A 19,447-nucleotide genomic window follows, 5' to 3' on the forward strand; every position below is an offset into this window, starting at 1 on the left:
AGAGACTAGAATTAAGTCAAATCGACGACTTGGTTAAAGGTCAACCCATGGGTTTCCTCCAAAGAATTCGAGCATGAAGCCCACTCACTAGCAGTTACGCTACCTACTCTCCCACAGTTATGTGACCAACCCAGCAACGGTGTTGGGGGAGAGAGGAGGCCGATAATTTTGGTTGGATATTAAAGCTTTAGAGAATAGAGGTAAGGGGTTTAGATAACTTTTTACTTAATTTTTTCATACTCTCTCTATTCACAATTTTATCTTCTCTATTTTTCCTTTTTTATGAAATTAAACCTTTTTTTCATTCAGAGTAGTTGTAATTAAGTCACGTGAATCATGTCACGAGTTTTTTCAAGTAGACCCAGATCGCCCACTTAAGCGTCAGAGGGTTCACGCCGGAAAAACCTCAGGCATCCTCTAACTAGATGTTATAAACGTAGGTGTTCTTGAAGGAAGTACTTGAGGTCGCAGGAACTTATTCGATAGTGAGGAAATAGCATAGAACCGTCTCTCCAATAACAACAAATTTAAGTGTTGGCCTGGTTGTCTGGTCGCTACATAGCTCAACTAGATTTATGTATCAACAAACATGTATCCACAAACATGTATCCACTCTTTCAAGTATTTATACCAATTCCATATTCGAAATGTTTCATTTGATTCCATAGTTGACGTGGTATCATCTATGGGTAGAATTTACCTTTAAAAAACTAGCTTGTAAGGAAAGGTTAAAGATGCCCATGAACCTTTATTTCTATTTAGATTATTGTATCTTTTTCATATGAAAAATTGAATCTTATCATTCACATATCATTAACATGAGCAATATAGATTAATTTGTTCTTTATTATTGTGCTGAATTTGACTTTTTATTGAATAATTTGGTACATTTCTTGAATCAATTTGGAGCTTTTACAACTTGTCAGGGATCAGTTTCTCCTACATTCTTTCGATGCCAAAAGATATTCAAGCGGTTGAATAAAAAAAAATATAACACTATAAATACAAGAGTTGTTTGTCATTTTACATTAGGAATAATAAATAATGCTCATCAAAACTTGCAGATGAGAAAGTAAATTCCTCAGCACTTAAATGTTTCAGCCAACCGAGAAAGCAGCTTTTCATGGATCTCCTTGGGTCTGTCGTCATGGGGATGATGTCCCACTCCTTCCAATACAATTAACTTGCACATTTGAGAGTTAAGAAGGTAGAAATGAGGAGTATTAACCAGCAGGTCCATCAAAGAGGGTGAATGGATCCTCAACACCCCATAAAACTAGTATAGGTATATATAGACATTTTTTGGCATCGATTGCACTAGGTTCGGCCCTGGTAGGCCTATCACAATCGAAACAAATGCATTAAGCGCCTATTCATTATTGGTGGGTTCTCGTATGATCTGCAGTTCTGAGGTCAATTATGAATTCTGAGTAGCCGCTTTTGTAAGAGGTTTTTTTTTTAAACTTTTTTTAAAGGTACGGGGGGTGGGCAAGCCCAAATACAATTTTTATCTCCCTTACCACCCCTAAGAATCAAACCCGAGTTTTGGTAGAGGATATAGCTTCACTGCAACTAGCCCAACCACGCCGTTGGGGGCTCTTTTGTAGGAGGTTAAAATGGCACATTAGTGGAGAATATTAGGGCATGTTCGGTAATATTTATGGGCCCTGTTTTCATTTTCCTTTTATAAATCTAAGTTAATGCGCGATTGATGGCCGAAATTCAAAAAACAAATTGTAAAACAAATAATTCATATCTTCTTTTATAGTTATAAATTTGAGAACATGTATAACTTATTCTCAATAAATTACAAATATAAAGCTAAAATAAATCAAAAAATAGAGAATCCAAGGCTTATCCGTGACCGTCTATTTCTCTCGCCTAAAATCTTATCGCGATCTTCCCATTCACTCTCCCTTATCACAGATCTAATCACTCTTTGTCTCCATCTTTGGCACGTGTTGCTATTCTCTCTTCTTCACCACTCTGGTGCTGCTGCTCTGTCTCTTTCACTGCTGTTGATCTTCCTCCGTGCTGCTGTTATCTCTCTCCTGCTGCTGTTGCTCGCTTCGTCACTACTAAATCTGTGAGTTCTCTCTTCGTTACTATCATCCTCACAAATGGCGGAAATGAGAGAATCCACTCTTCCGTATGCTTAAAGTTCTTGGGATTGAAAATTTTCACCAAGTTAAAAATGCGTCATAAAGATTTCTTCTTCGAAACTGTTATAATATTCTTTTACAATTTTAACCTTTCCACCTATTCCTCTTTCAATGTGGAAAAAATGTAAGTTGGTTTAAACTTTAGAGAAATTCAAATGAAATCATTCCACATCCAATCAGACTATCTACTTGTTTGTCCATTATCATAATTTTAATTTAATCTATAATTGTAACTATCCAAGCAGGGCTCAAGAGGAATATAGAGGGGTGCTAATAGTCCCACTCTTTCCACAATTATTATTACCCTTGAATATTTCTCCAACATTTTATTTTAAAATAACTCATGTTTATTATAGTAATTTAGTCGCTATATATCATAATAATAAAATACTAAAATAAAACTTGTATTAAAATTTTATGATTAAAGATGGTCAAAAAACCCAAGAAAAAAATTAATAGAAGGATTTAACTGATTAACTATACAAAATTTTTATTAATTTGTATTTTTTAAAAAAATATTGTGAATTCATTGCAATTAGTTTCTAGAAGTAGGGTGGATTTACAAAAATAGTGGGGTGCAAATACCCTTACCCAAATACTCCATAAAAAGTGAAAACTATATTACCTTTTTGGATGTACTTCTCTTGAATTTTTTATTTCTAAGGATAAAGTTTAATTCATTCCCAAATAAAATGATAATCTCTAATTTGCTCTCAATGTAAACCTCAATTTATTCTTCATTTCCGTCCAAAAGATGAGGGGCAAATAAGAAATGTGTTGATGGTTTTTTTGTTTTAATCTTCTTAACAATAAATGGGGTAACTTGATATTTTTATACTTTTGGGTGATAAATTAAAGATTTTCATTATAAATTGGGGGCAAATTAAAATCTATCCTATTTCTAAAGGCACCACGTGATTTGGCAAAATAACTATAAAGATATTTTGTTTTTAGAAAATGTCACACATGTCTCTTTTGAGATACACAGACTCTTTTTTAGCTAAAAGATTGAGATTTGTGTGATTATTTCTGAACCAAAAGGTTTGTGTTTTAAAAAAAAATGATTATGTGACTGTTTTGCCTAACCGAGAGGGTCATTATTCAAACACCAATCACATTTTTGTTTTAAAACGCCCTTTCATTTATTCTTTAAGCTTCTTCTTTTTTTTTTCCCAAAAAATGATGAATAGATATTGAAAATTTTGTTTTCATTTTTTTATTGAAAAAAATGAAAAACGCCAAATATTACTGCTTCCTTGTCCATACTTTTTCGTCCTATATTACCTTAATTTTATATCGTTTTCTCTATTTCTATTTTTATAGTCCAATTCTGAAAATACACTATTAGACACATTTTTAAATTGAAAAACACCAAACATAGTGCATCATTTTCATTATAAGCATTAACACCAGACGTACACATTCTCCAAATGGGACTAAAAATGGTGACTCCTTCAGAAATGAAGTTGTACAATTAGTTTGAATTGAGTCGATACAGAGACGTCTCCATTGCGTCATCTATTCAACTGTCTTGTGCAACCTTATTCTGTACAAGTAGGATTCCACATTGGCCAAGTACTGTATATGCATAGTTGCTGGTTTATTAACCCCAAAACACCCTCCACTTAATTCAAGGTCTTAAAGAGAAGTCCAATCTTACAGGTTCGTTAACATTTTAAAGGTAAGTTTTATCTTGTAACATTCACACAAAATTTATAATCAACTGGGGCGGAAATTTTGAAAATACTATGATTAGCACAAGCATTTCAACAATAGAGGATGTAATAAAAGCTCATTGAGTTGAAACTTGAAAGCAAAATTAGGGCAAGGTCATTTCTTTAAAAAGAATAAGGCAAGATGATGCACGGCATGAAATACCTGTGACCAAGCCTCAAAAGATTCATCAAGCCCAGTATTTTGCTTGCCCTTGGCATAATTACAGTTGGCTTCCCAAACAAATAATTGCTGGAACTCGGACAATGGAAGTATTCAATTCAACTACATAAATATCAGCCGGAGCATAATTACACTTGGCTCCCTAACGAATAATGCTCGAGCTCGGACAATACGAGTATTCAATTTAACTGTACATAGATGTGCGGGGTTTTGGTGGTAAGTAAAAAGACGTGCCACTATCAGTTGAGGAGTGCATAAGAGGATTACATCTATCAAATACTATCCGGCCCCCTCGGCCAATTCTTCCATGAAATTTGTGAGTTCGTGCTATAGTGCCATTCCTCGTAGAAGAATCTGACGGCCGAACAATACCTGCAGCGTCCAATTTTTCTGGCACAAGGGGTTTTGTGAACAACAAAACTGGCTCAAGAGGATCCTGAAACCCCACAGTTACATTTTCAAAATGATGCACTGCTGATATTCAGAAATAAAATAATGATAAAACATTTTGGAAAGTTTACTTAAATCATTTTTCTTTCCAGCCACAGATAGGTCAATAAGTCAAATATATGAGGAAAAATACTAAAGAAACTGACAGAGGGCAGGCAGAATTAACTACAAAACCACCAGATTTATCGTGTTTTTGTCCTGTTAATTAATTGTTTTCAATTAACACGGTAACCCGGCTCGGGTGTTAACTCTGTTTCTGTCAGTGCTCTGTTGAATATTTCTGTTTAAAAATCAGCACTCGCATGTAAGTAGTATGGCAGCAGCAAAATATCATGTGTAATAATTAGGCTATATTAGTTATGGGTCCAGGAATCGAGATAATCAGATTAGGTGCAAAAGCTATATGTACCAATTTATGTAGCCATGCATAATATATTCATTTTTGGGGTCCGCCTATGTTACCACTGTGGTAAGGTACCACACTTTTTGTCCTTATTCTCCAAAGTCGTTGGATGCTTACTTGCTCAATCTAACGGATAAAATTAATTATTAGATAATTGATACAGCTACTTACAACCGTTGTAGCCGGTTACGTATTAATATAACAGTTTTCGTGCTGATTGAATCACTTAAACCCTTAATTCAATCCGCCGAATTTGCAGGTGCAATCTATGTTTTCCGTTTTGATTGCCGCCAAATTTGCCGCTGCAAATACCTCCGTCATTTGGGAGTTCATTTGTGACTGATTATGGTGTTATCGTTGCCCTTCTTTTATTTTCTCGTTCCTCATCTAAGTCATTCGTTTTTCTCGATTTCTTATCAGTGGCTTTTGCCTTCTCTGTGGCTTTATTGTTCTCTCTCAATCTCGCTCTTCCTCGTTTGCCTTCAATTCCTTTGTTCTTCGCCCGTTCTTTCTCAATTAAGCTCACTAATTCTTCCAAAATCTCGATGTCGCCTCTGCCTGTGTTTTGGTCAATTGGGTCAAGGCCCAAGCTAGAAAAGAGGGGAAATTCGGGTTGCTGGGTGCAAGCTTACAGCAATGGCAACGTTTATGATGGTGAGTATAACAAAGGGAATGGCGACGTTTATGAGGGTGCAAGTTTACAGCAATGGCGACGTTTATGAGGGTGATTATAACAAAGGGAATTGTTATGGGAGTGGTGTGTATTATTGGTAGATATGAAGGTGACTAGGGCTGATGGCAAATATGATGGATATAGAGTCGAGACTTAGGGTAGAGGGAGCCGATATAGGGGCCAATGTAGGCAAGGCCTTAGGCATGGATTTGGGGTTTATAGGTTTTATACCGTAGATGTTTATGCAGATGAGTGGTCTAATGGGCAGAGTCATGGATGTGGAGTTCATACTTGTGAGGATGGAAGTCGATTATGTTGGCAAATTTAAGTGGGGTTCAAGCATGGCATTGGCCATTACCATTTTAGGTAATTTTTCTTCTCCTGTAGACTTAGTTTTATTAATTAATTGGGGTGTCTCGTGTTAATATTTATTAAGTGTTTGTTACTGGATTGTGCTATTTGTTGTTAGAGTTAAGGACTGGTGACCTTTGTTTGTGCATTGGTTTCCATTGTTATTTTTTAGTTTTTACTTCAGTTTTGAGGGCATTGTTGATAGCACTAAATTGAATTAATGAAATGGTACTTGCATTAATGGGGAAAGATGAGGCACTTATCTGTTAGAATATGGTCAACAAGGATCATAGCGTGAGCCGTGTAGTTTTGATTTATGAAATCTATTCCTTGTATTATTTTTTATTTCATCACCAGGAGTTTACTAGAGATATTGATCATGTGATTGTGTTTCACTTGTTTCAAATTAGTGTTCTTACATTAGTACTAGACTGTTACCCTTTAGTGGATTCGCTGACAACTATTGGATGATAATGTAAGTGAGCTTAGGTTTGATTGTAATTTTATTAATCAGTGGATAAAGGTTATAGTGATCTTGAAGATGTCACTCATTAGGATAATTTGTGTTCATTTTGTTGGTCTAGATACCTTGCTTAATTTCATTAGATAGTAAGTTTAATGGTAGATTGTAGCAATTGTTTGTTCTGGTATTTTTTTAATGCATAAGCTTATAAATCTTTTCCTTCTCATATTGACATCCAGTTTTCTTGCTTAGAAATGGGGAAACGTATGGTGGAGAATATTTGCGGAAAAGAAGCATGGATTTGATGTCTATCATTTTGCCAATGGGCATCGGAATGAAGGAGCCTGGCATGAGGGTATAAGACAAGGGCTTGGAATGTACACATTAAAAAATGGGGGTTACTGGCAAAATAGAGGGAGAGAACAGAGGCGACGGCAATAGCTTGTGTTTAAATAATATTTGCCTTTTCCATCTTCTTAAGAGTTTTGTAAAGTTAGATGTAACGCAAGAGTTGGAGCGCTGGTAAAAGACTTTCGGCTCAGCCTTTGTTGTATGTGAACTCATTGGTTTTCACAACGAAATATGATCAATGCCGGCCTGTATCTTGGAGAGTTGATGGATTTAATCCAAAAGGATAATCAACCTATGCCTTTGAAGGAATTGATTTCATTCCGCTAAAATACGAGAACAAAACTTTAATTTCAATTGGAGCTAGTTTCTCATGAATCATTACCAATAATGGAAATCAATTTTCATTGTGGCCCATTTAAATAATTATAGCCATGATGTTTAACACCAAAATTTTGAAGCAACAGACTCTGCAGTTAACACCACAAAACTAAAAGTCCATCAAAATCTGTTTAATAAAGAGATTCAAATTCAAAACTTTCCAAACCAAATATCCAAGCATCGAAATCCATTTAGACAATCCTGCCCCAGGAATTACTCCTATCACAAATAAATGAAAAGAAAAAAAGATAGATTGGCAACAAAATTAACTCAGTCTGCTCCCTCAGCGTCCAAATGGTACTTCTCACGGTCAGCTCTAGCAATACTGGAAAGGAATATAGGACAGAATTTAGAATCATTTAAATTGAATACTCAAAAGTAAATAGGACAAACAATGAGAATCTTACTTCAAAGTGTAAGCACCTCCAGCTTTCACCTTGCCAAAGTCTTTGCAAGATTCCCACAACCTTCCTCTTCACAGCATACTACCAAGAGCAAAAAATATGTAAACATTTAATACATCCACAAGCAAAAGCGAATAGTCATTGAACCATGAGCATAAAAAGAAATGAAAAAAGATAAAGAGTAGGAAAGAGGGGAATGCAGTACCTTCCCACAGAATTCACAGAAGCACTTGCTGAGTGGACTGACCTCCATCTTCTTAAGCTGCTTACACAGATGAACTTTGGTTTCTCCTTATCGTTTATAGCTCTTGCTGCAGTTGAATCAAACTTTTATTACATTTCACAGAACCAGATGAACTTTGGACAGGTTCATATTCTGTAGCAATCATAATCCGATATCCCTGAGCTACAATCAGCCACCGATTCAGCTGCCAATTCTCCAATTTTAAACTTGGATTTCTCCCTTGATCAAGCAAAACTTGATTCAAGCTCCCCATTTGACACTGCAGATTCTGATTCTAATTCTATTTCAATGTAAACTAACAAGAATAAATTTAAAACTGAAATTTTCGGTTGCATCGTGCCTGATTATCTTGTATCATTGCTTTATCCTGGCTTGTAATGTATAATAGGAGAACATATAATTTAGGAACATAAGAGCCTTCTTTCTAGTGGGCTAGGGATATAAATTAGTCTTAGTACCACTTGTAAGTTTTACGTTTTATCTATAAGAAGCAATTGTAATAAACTTGATTTGCAAATGCTGCATAACCTTCGGAAAACAATCTGGCAGTGCTCAGAATGTGGGAGATGAGTTCATATAAAATCGAATCAAGCAAGACACAGCAGCAAACCATACAAGATTTTTTTAAACAACAGCTAATACAAAAACTCTGTGAAATTCATCAAGTAAGCAAATTCAAGAAGAATGCAACAATCTTACTTCGAAGAAGATTTCCACCATATTACACGTTAGAAGAGAATTAAAACAAAATTGTATTAAGCCAGATTCAAGAATAATAGGAGGATGTTAATAACATTGCCGTTTAAAAAGGTAATAGGAGGATGTTAATAATATTGCCGGACATACAAGTTTTAATAGTAGTTGGATGATTGTACCTTCATATTGATTATACTTCTAGGAGACAGTGACATGATATCATTCCTAGTAATCCCATAGAAGTTAGTTTGGAAAAGCATCTCCCTGCCACAGAAATACCATCATTTATGAAGTTTCTTTCAATACATCCACAAAATCGATCAACAAGTAAGAATTGTATGTATTTCAATCTCGAAATTATTGTTCATATTAATTAATGCACATAACTGTATTACTTTAACAATATCAAATTAATCTTACCCTTTTTTTAGATCATCATCCATGCAGAAGTTAATCAAACTTTCCTCTTCAATACCAAAAGGCCTAGGCATAAGAAATGGTCCAACCCGATAACGTCCTCTTTCAGGACATATTTTAATAAATGGCAACTCTCGATTGACAAAAGAACAACACTTTCGGTCACAAATAGTAATGGTTGGCAAATTGTTAATTGGTTCACAATGCTTCTGCCGTAGCATCGACTCCTACAAAATTTGTTCCTTAAATTCATTGGAAGTTGGTGCAATTAAAACGTAACTAAAAATTAATATAAAAGTTAAAGAAATTAAACAAGTAACTCGATCAAAATTAAACTTTTCATATCAGTGATCACATCAATCTCCATGTTATTGTGCAAGTTTTCAACACATTGTCCAGACACGCATGACCCGGTTACAATATCTTCCAAATGGACTAAATCCATATGTTGTGCTCCTGAGATTGTCAAGGATCCTAGCCCTGAATGTTCGTTAATTCCAGGAGTATGTATACACATCAAATCAGGAAGCAATTAAGGCTTCAAAAGATAAAACTTTCTAAGCATTTTGAAGACAAAATGGGATACTGTAAATGAATTAAGACTATTATGAATATAATCATAAAAACAGCTGAGACCAATATCATCATCCAAGAACAAAATCAGATGTCCTTTATAATATGTTTACTGCTAAATTCTTCTCATGGGTGTTTTCCTCTGCATGTCATGAGAAAGGCACTCTTTTTTACATGTTCCAAATGCATGCTTAATTTAAGAACACCTGCAAACAACCCTGTCCTTGGCTCCTTGCTACTAATGGAGAGGGCAACACCTCACACACAAACAGTAAGATAAGACTTCGGAGACACTACATGTTGAACATGCAGAACTTGTCCAAACAGACTCATATGATGGGAACATTATGAAAAAAATGTTGAGCCATAAGGTGACTACCTGGTAGAGCCTGACCTTCTCTTAACAGAACCCCACTGAGCAGTCCTACAATATAAAACAATCATGAACATCAACTCATGGCCCATAAAGAACATGGTCAACATGAAAATTTATTCATTTTCTGCAACAGATATATAGCCTATTTTACCAAGTATACAAAGCATTTCAAGGGGGTACATTCCCAAAGCGCATGAACATGCTTGCTTTTATAGCCAAACAACTCATTTTTTTCCTCACCTACGTGCAGCCCATTCACAAAACTAAATTAACAATTCATAACCCCAATGTCATCCATACATAATTGGCCACCAGCAGATAACACAAAAAACAAAACAAAATAAAAATAATAACCAAGCAAGGTTAATTGAATCACTGATACAGTTACATTTAACCATTACAAAAAGAAAGAAATACGTACCTTCACAATTGATTGCAAGATAATAGCCCAATCATTCTACAAAATCTTCTCCAAGGAATTATTTCCCTCTCGCTCGCTCCTTCAACGTAGTGCTTATTGCAATCAAATTAAACAAGCAGTACTTGTTACTAATCTCGCCTTCACTTATTCTAACAAATAAACATGACCGACACTCCTAAGCAAATTACCATTGCCATACTGTTGCAAACAAAAATAAACATTTTTTTCTTTTTAATTACATGCTGCCTCCATTCCAGTGACACAACAATAGATCAAGTGCACGTGAGAAATTGACTCTGTTCTAAGGCAAATTGATGTGTCTAATTGCTAAACTTCCACAACCACCCAATATCTTTTCCAATTGGTTCCTGTTGTCATGTATCCGCCGTGAATTTTACTTGCATCGTTTCTGCCTTTATCGGGAGATACCAAAACTTTAAACTTCACAATAGCAATTTCTAGGGGAAATTTATCGTCATTTCTGGGGGTGAAAAAGAATTCAATTATCGGATTTTCTGGGGGAGGGAACGATTTTGATGATCTTAATTCCTTCCTGGGGTGTGAAAAATCTTTTGATGAAGGCCTCTAGTGGACGCTTATTTAACATTTTTTTCCTTTGTTTAATTATTAAATTATCTTTCAACAACCGGCAATAGGCCTTTACCCATTTTTCTTTTTCAACCGTTAGATTCATTCAGTTTACATCCAACGGCAGTTTAGGATGGAGACAAAAAGTGTGGTACCTTACCACAGTGGTAACATAGGCGGATCCTCATTTTTGACTAGCAAATTCTTCCTTTTCACAACTTTAGGTACAACTTTTCCTTTCCTTTTGAAGGCCCACTCCACTGGCATAGAGAGTAAAAAGAGTTTCTTATAAATAATTTTAGGAGGATGCTTCTGCCACGACAAGTAATACCATAAACAAATGATTTCACCACATTTCAAGAAAGCATTTAACTTATGCCTCATTTGCATTCTAGAAATTTGCTTGCCATTGGCTGATTGGAAAAAGTGCATTTAAGTGATAGATTACTGTCAACCTATAGCACGAATAGGGGTTAAACAAAGTAAATCCCTACCTTTACATGTCAAATAAAAGACTTTCATAATATCAAATATCAAAACTCATGTCTAGTAAACGATTCCCCAATGCTCGCTCTCACAATTGCTTTTGTTTCATGGATGAGATGATCGATTTTGTGGATATTCTGCTCAACTTGGATTATGACTTGGGTCAGATCCCAACTTACTGCATAGCTCACCTGACTAAATCTTAGTTGATTTGCTTTTCCAAACTAAATCCAAGCAAGTAAGTACAAGAGATAAAAGCAAAAGTTCAAGCATCTCATTTGAGCCTGTCACTAACAAATGGTCAACGAGCAATGTCTAGCTATGACTGAGCAACAGAATCAATAAACAGACAGACAAAAAATAATAATCAAGTCATCTGTCAAATACTAGTCCATGAAAATCATATATATATATATATATATATATATATATATATATATATATATGTATATGTATATGTATATATATATGTATATGTACATGTACATGTATATGTATATGTATGATCATTCATTTCTCAATCAACCACCAAATTGATGTCAACAAAGCCATGAGGATTGTCTCACAAGTCTTTCAATTTCCCTCTCTTTAGGCCAGAGACCAGTAAACCATTTGAAATATGGATGTGCAAACCAGTAAATAAATCATGAAGTTACACACTAGTCTGCTTTCGCACTCATTCAGAACTATCAATGATACTTACTGCAGCGCAGGTACGGTGTATACATTATACTAAAGTGAAGGCTGGATCAATAAGAAATTCAAAATGTTTCATCACATTTGGGGCTTGATGATGCCAAAAAAAGACCATACCAATTATGATGAACAGTAAAATGTGAACAAGAACAAGCATACATTTAAGAAAGCAGAGAAGCATCATTAAAATAAAGTATTCTTCTTACTATTCTATGTTGTTGGAAAATGGACCAAAATAAAAAAGAAACCATATATGGTTAACGTCATAACAAGAGTATTTGTCATTTGTACATCATAGGATATTGGGAAGATATCAGCAGAGAAGTGCAAAATTTTTTTTTTTTTTGTTTTGAGGAAAGGAACAGAGAAGTGCAAGTCAAAAAGGAGAAAAAATGAAAAGAGAGAGATCAAAAGGAATGCAATCTAATTAATCGTCTAAGGAGACTACTATGCTACATTTAGCCATTGGTTGAATAGGCAGCTTGTTTTCTAGTACAACTTTAAATTTTCCAAGATTAAGAATTTTCCTACTGAAGAAAACTAATTTCTAAAGCTGCTATTACCATCTTCATCCCAACGGTAAGCAGCTCCATACTAAGGAAAGAGTGAAATAAGTGTGCTTTACTTATAGAAGCCCATTCCTGTCCAGAGTGATTAGTAAGTTGTTTCACCATGACCCCCATTATGGTGACTGAAAAAAGAAAAAAAATATATATTTGCCGAACACAATAGTAGCACCCAAGAAGTCCTACTTAAGAGGCTTCATACCCTGCACAAATCAGAAAGTTTTTTAAAATTTTCATGTTTCAAATGAAGATTGTCCATTAAAAAATTACACACATAATGTATGTAAAGCAATTAAAACAAAAAAAAAAAAACAAGGATAACCCAGAAACTATCCAACCATCAATAACATAAAACTTTTGTAATTCTGGTAAAGTGAATGAGAAGCAGAACATACATTTCACGTAATAATGAAGATACATCTTTTAATCAGTCTTTGCTCTTAATTTATTATCGTACTTCCTTCCAATAACAATTCATAATGCAGGTAGGTATCTTGAAAAATTATATCATACATTTCTCTTATCAATGGGGCAGGTTGCTATTGAACATTATTCATAAACAAAGAGCCAAATATGCTTTAAAGCTACTTAAAAATAAGCCATCAGGCACTGACGCAGACACTCAACAACAAAAAACAGACTTATTATATCTGTTGCACAAATAAGAAAGAAGATAACAATTTTAAATTAACCAACAGGTTTTATCGTAATACACACTATCAGCTATGAATTAGCATACCTTTAGAAGTCCTGAACTCATTCACGGCCATTCGAAGAGAATCATCCGGTAGAATCAACCGTGACAATGCTCCAGTGCTTAACCTACGAAAATTAGATCAAGCAGAGCTTGCATTCCCTGAAGTTAAACCAAAAAAAAAAAAAACATTACGATGACTTAAATTTTAACAGAAAACAAAAACATTACGAGCGTACATATATAATTATTTGTTAGGTCCAATTTGTGGACCAACTTCTGAACTTCTAATTGTAGACTTAGGAGGAAGGATTTGAAGAAGCTGCGGCGGCGGCGAATACGCATCAAGATTCACACTGCTCCTCACTTTGAGGGCCAAAAGAGTGCGGAGGCGCGACAAAGCTGACGCCCGATTCTTGTGCTGCGATCGGTCTTCGGCGGCCTGCGCTATGACGCCTATCGGTACGTGCTTGAGACGTACGGCGGATTCGTACTTGTTGCGGTGCTGACCGCCTGGTCCGGACGATTTGTACGTGTCCATTTCGCATTCGCGAAGCAGCTCATCGTCGGTCAATTCTAAGTAATTTTTCTTCTTCGAAGAAGGAGTTGAAGAACAATTGTCATTGGTGCTGTAAATTGTAAATTGTAATTGCATTCGCGATGCTTGTACAACGAAAAGTTTATATTTTTCCTTCCGAGTTGAGGAATCCGAAGCAGGAATTGAGCGGCCAACGCCCTCATCAATTTCATTTTCCCTCACCGTGTATGCGATGATGAAAGCAAAGCTTCGTACTAGTAACACATTCTTATGGCAGGCCCAGCCCAATCAGCCCAATCCAGCCCAGTCCAGCAAGTGAGCAATGTTGTTGTTTTATTATTTTTGAACTCGTGGTGGCCCTGTATTATTTGCAAATTATTTGCAAAATACTGGTATAAGGAGAGGAACATATTTTATGCTGGAATATTTTCAATATAAATGGTGCTCTAAAAATGTGTCCGACTGTAAAGATATGTCTAATTAAACAGTGTCATATATAATAAAAATATATCCTTTTATTTAAAGATGCATCCATTCACGGTTTCATGCTTTAATTTGAAATGACAATAGTTTATTTTGGACCCGTGATGATCTAATTCAAATTTTGATTTAATAACCATGAATGAAATAACCACTTTCTGTTAGTTCTCTTAAAATTTATTAAGAAATCTATATTAAAGGTTGTTTCATCCTTTAGTGTTGTAGAAAATACACTTTACATTTTGAAATTTAAAATGACCTTCTTTTAAATAAAATTTTAAAACAAATGCCTCTAACTAAGGAAGAAATTTTAGATTATATCAGAAGTACCATGTTAGCCATACAACAAGTGAATCATGATACGACACATGTGCACTAATTTTAAAAAACTATCATTCAAATGGTGGTTATATTGAATATAAATATGTACATATCATACATGACACAAATCACCTCAACCCTTCTGTTGGATCTGGGGTGAATCATGCAATTTTATATCTAAAGCTCATGACATAAACTTAATTTATGAATATATAACACTAGCCTTGGCCTTTGTTATAAACATATAATAATCTATGTACCTCATTCCAAAATGTATTAAAAACTTACATAGTTCATATCTCACTGTACATACATACACTTCAAAAATATACATATAAACATAAACGTGGTCAAAATGTAAGTCGTGCAGTAATGCGTGTCGTGGCCCAACCTCAATTGATCAGAAATTGAAATACACGAAATCCTATGGAAACCTTAGAGAAATGGGGTAAATAAGAAAATAGTAAGCTTGCGGCTCAATGAATGAATATAATTATATATAAAAATAAATTAGTGCTTTAGTGTTCGTCATAATTGTATGACATAACTTTACACTGAACACTTTACAAAAGAAAACATGAACTCGTATATACATACATGACAAAATTGTACCAAATAATTTACAAGGGAAATAACTCTCAATACTCACTGGGATCATCATCGCACGAGTAAAAAGGGGGAAAAACCTCTCAATACTCAGTAGAATTAACAACATCGCAAGGGTCGAGTAATTTAACTCTCAATACGCATGGGTAGAGCCTATGGGAAAAGGTACACATATGGTGCCTGTCAATTACATCTCATGACTCAGTCAATCATATAATGTGCGTACATATAATCATAACATTGTACTAAATCATACTATCAAACATAAATGTTTTGTAAAATACATAATAGTAATAATAATAATCCACTCACAGATCGTGATTCTGGTTTTCCATTGGGTTGATCCATCAGACGTGAGAAACCAAACTGGGAGTTTTGGAGATTCATTTTCGAAGCTTGAAGAAAGATTGAAGGAGAATACTGAGAAGCTGCAGAGTTGGAGGAATGCTTTGGAGGAAGCAGCAAGTTTGTGTGGATTTCATTCTCCTAACATCAGGTGAAAAGTTAAACCTTTAATTTCACGTAATAATGAAGATACATCTTTTAATCAGTTTTTGCTCTTGCTTTACTCATAATGCAGATACGTATCTTCAAAAATTATATCATACATTTCTCTTATCAATGAAGCAGGTTGCTATTGAATATTATTCATAAACAAAGAGCCAAATATGCTTTAAAGCTACTTGCAAATATGCCATCAGGCATTGACGCAGACACTCAACAACAAAAAATGGACTTATTATATTTGTTGCACAAATAGGAAAGAAGATAACAATTTTAAATTAACCAACAGGTTGAGTCTTATCGTAATACACACTATCAGCTATGAATTAGCATACCTTAGAAGTCCTCAACTCATTCACCGCTATTCGAAGAGAATCATCCGATAGAATCAACCGTGACAATGCTCCAGTGCTTAAACTGCCACATTTATAAAATATCACCATACGAGAGAAATCTTAAATTAAAAAAAATATTGGAAACCTAAACGCCAATCAAACACATTACATATAGCAATTTCTCTTTTTGAAGTTCAATTATCACTTGATAAAGTATTAAGCTTAATGCAATACCCCAATAATTTTGCTGCTTCTGATACAGATCCCTCGACTGCGAAAATTAGATCAAGCAGAGCTTGCATTCCCTGTAGTTAACCAAAAAAAAAAAAAAAAGGAAGCAAGAGTGAATAGAGTAATACAAAAGCAAATTTTAATAGAAAACAAAAAACGAAGCAAGAGTGAATAGAGTAATACCAAAGCAAATTTAGGATTGTTAGGTCTGATTTGTGGACCAACTTCTGAACTTCTAATAGTAGACTTAGGAGGAAGGATTTGAAGAAGCTGTGGTGGCGGAGAATACGCATCAAGATTCACACTGCTCCTCACTTTGAGGGCCAAAAGAGTGCGACAAAGCTGACGCGCGATTCTTGTGCTGCGATCGGTCTTCGGCGGCCAGCGCTATGACGCCGGTCGGTACGTGCTTGAGACGTACGGCTGATTCGCGCTTGTTGCGGTGCTGACCGCCTGGTCCGGACGATTTGTACGCGTCCATTTCGCATTCGCGAAACAGCTCATCGTCGGTCAATTCTAAGTAATTCCTCGAAGAAGAAGATGAAGAACAATTGTCATTGGTGCTGTAATTGCAAGACAAGAACAATGGCTGATAATTCCCGCGATGCTTGTACGACGGAAAGTTTATATTTTTCCTTCCGAGTTGGGGAATCCGAAGCAAGAATTGAGCGGCCAACGGCATCATCAATTTCAATTTCCCTCTCTGTGTATGGGATAATCAAAGCAAAGCTTCGTACTGGCAACCCATTCTTATAGCAGGCCCAGCTCAATCAGCCCAATCCAGCCCAGTCCAGCAAGTGAGCAATGTTATTATTTTATTATTTTTGAACTCACGGTGGCTCTGTATTATTTGCAAAATACTCATGTCAAGGAGAGAATATATTTTATACTGGAATATTTTCAAAATAAATGGAGCTTTAAATAAGTGTTTGATTGTAAAGATATGTCTAATTAAACAGTGTCAGATATAATAAAAATATATTCTTCTATTTAAAGATGCATCCATTCATGTTTTTATACTTCAATTTGAAATTGTGATGGTTTATTTTGGACCAGTGATGATCTAATTCAAATTTTGATTTAATAACCATAAATAAAAGGGTATCATGAAAAGTGACAATCCAAATAAAAGAGTACATAATTATCTATAAATAGAAGTGAGGACCTTTCTGTGATCCATCTAATCTTCCTACGATCCTATCGTACTCTTTTTTTCTCTAGAAAAACTACATTCGTAATGTGTGTCGAAGCACCATCAATTCTTACCTATATTTCAATTAAAATAAGAGTAAAACTATTGGCACCCCTTCATTATTCTTATAAAACCATATTTCAAATAAATTACAGTTAAGGGCAAAGAAGAAATAAATACATGTAGGATTTTTTTTCCCAACAAATTACTTACATTAATAATCAATCTTTTTTTTTTAATTTCCTACCTATTATTTCTTACCTAACTGAGATAAATTGTATAAATTTAGAATAATCTATTTTCTTTTCCTATTTCTTATCAATTAAATATTTTTATACTCAAGATTACTTTCAAACTACAATCTAAAATATGTGTTATTTAAACTAATGATTAGCATTCAAACTTTATCACCTAAAAAACTTTTTAATTTGTATGTAGGATAACAATAAGATTGCAAAAGAGATGAAAAATAGCACAATACTATTTTGAGTTTTAATAATAAAAGAAGATTAAATGAAAAACCAAAAGAGTGTCTTTGAAAATAAAAGGAAATTTTTGGAAATAAAATAAATATAACTGAAAAAAGGGTTTGATGAGGAGACTAGAGGGGTGCCAATAGTCCAACTTTTAAAATAAGTTTTATCAATTATTGCTTCCTTTTTCTGCAATTATTATTCCCCATAAATATTTCTCCAACATTTTATTTCATATATTTACTCCTACTACACTCTAACAAAGGACACCTTTTGGACTACATCAGTTTCTAGATGCATTTTATTAGTAAATTAAATAAAGGCACCATCCATTGTTCAATTTCTCTAAATAACCACTTTCTGTCAGCTCTCTTAAAATTTATAAAGGAATCTATGTTGAAGACCATTTCATCCTTAGTATTATGTAAATGTATAAAAAGAGATTTTACACTTTGAAATTTAAAATGACCTTCTTTTAGCATAAAATTTTAAAATAAATGCCGCTAACTAAGGGACAAATTTTAGAATACATGATCAATACCATGTCAGCCATATAAAAAATATATTATATTATAATATATGTGCACTTATTTTGAAAAACTATCAAGTAAATGATGGTTATATCGAATCTAAGTAAGTGCATATCATACATGACACAACCCGTGTTAACATATATGTTTCCATAATGTTGATTTTGATGATAACAAACAAAATTAAGAATGATTAATCTTTTAAGCTCAAATTATTTTTTATACATTTTAAATAAATCATTATTTTCACATTATAAAGGTTTTATATTTAATGGAAAAATAATTTTATGAAATTAGTTGTTTTTCAAGTTTATGATTTAATTGAAAAAGTTTTGGAAAACTTTGAAATCAACAAGTATGGCTTGAAATTTTGGAGAATGGCTTATTTGAAAGTTTCATATCATTTTGGGCAGTATCATAATTTCATAAAGTTTTGGGAATATCAAGCATTATTTAGAGATTCTGAAATTGGACCTATTTACAAAACAATATAACTTTTTGGGCCATCATATAGTTTTATAAAATTTTGGGGTCAAACTATAATTTTAGAAAATAGTGCACTTTACCGGTTACTGTAGCAAGCGGCTAACCGGATGTGACAAACGGCTAGCCGGATTTTGGGCAGTAAGCTTCTGAAATAAAAGCAGCTGTTCGGATTTCGAAAGCGGCTAAACGAATTTCAAAACGGCTAACCGGATATGAAAAGCGGCATGCTGAATATTCTGAAATTTCTATTTTTGCTGTAATGGTAACATAAAAGCGGCTAACCGGATTCCATAAATGGTAAGCCGGTTATCACCAAAATGTGCATAACGACTAGTTTTTGAGTTCAAACTATATAAACTCAAATCTAATTCATTTTTGGTAATCTTGGCAAGCATAAACAAGTGCACACAACATAGATTGAGCTTCAATTTCATAAATAATCATTTATTAAAATATATTTGTT

The 19,447-nt window shown here is 34.3% G+C and overlaps 1 protein-coding gene, 1 long non-coding RNA gene and 1 pseudogene across 3 annotated transcripts; all 3 read right to left on the reverse strand.

Annotated features, from left to right (window-relative positions):
• Positions 1–8,602: 8,602 nt before the first annotated feature.
• Positions 8,603–10,440, reverse strand: LOC102626894 (uncharacterized). 2 transcript variants are annotated; one of them, XR_008052760.1, is made up of 5 exons: positions 10,259–10,440; positions 9,841–9,885; positions 9,244–9,368; positions 8,892–9,115; positions 8,603–8,735 (listed from the first exon to the last, which is right to left on the reverse strand). XR_008052760.1 is itself a non-coding variant. In XM_052436241.1 (5 exons), the coding sequence occupies exons 1-5, from the start codon at positions 10,017–10,019 to the stop codon at positions 8,627–8,629; spliced, it is 534 nt and encodes a 177-aa protein (XP_052292201.1). In that variant the 5' UTR covers positions 10,020–10,190; the 3' UTR covers positions 8,603–8,626. The 2 variants fall into 2 exon arrangements, 1 of the variants encoding a protein (XP_052292201.1); XM_052436241.1 differs by lacking the exon at positions 10,259–10,440 and adding an exon at positions 9,989–10,190.
• A 1,897-nt stretch (positions 10,441–12,337) lies between these two features.
• On the reverse strand, positions 12,338–14,069 carry LOC127900898 (uncharacterized). The gene is made up of 3 exons (XR_008052771.1): positions 13,528–14,069; positions 13,334–13,450; positions 12,338–12,797 (listed from the first exon to the last, which is right to left on the reverse strand). It is a non-coding gene; the product is annotated as an uncharacterized LOC127900898 (long non-coding RNA).
• Positions 14,070–16,063: 1,994 nt separating this feature from the next.
• Positions 16,064–17,150, reverse strand: LOC127900742 (uncharacterized; annotated as a pseudogene).
• Between the last annotated feature and the right edge of the window lie 2,297 nt (positions 17,151–19,447).

This window comes from Citrus sinensis, chromosome 3 (assembly GCF_022201045.2).
Source record: "Citrus sinensis cultivar Valencia sweet orange chromosome 3, DVS_A1.0, whole genome shotgun sequence".
NCBI lineage: Eukaryota > Viridiplantae > Streptophyta > Magnoliopsida > Sapindales > Rutaceae > Citrus > Citrus sinensis.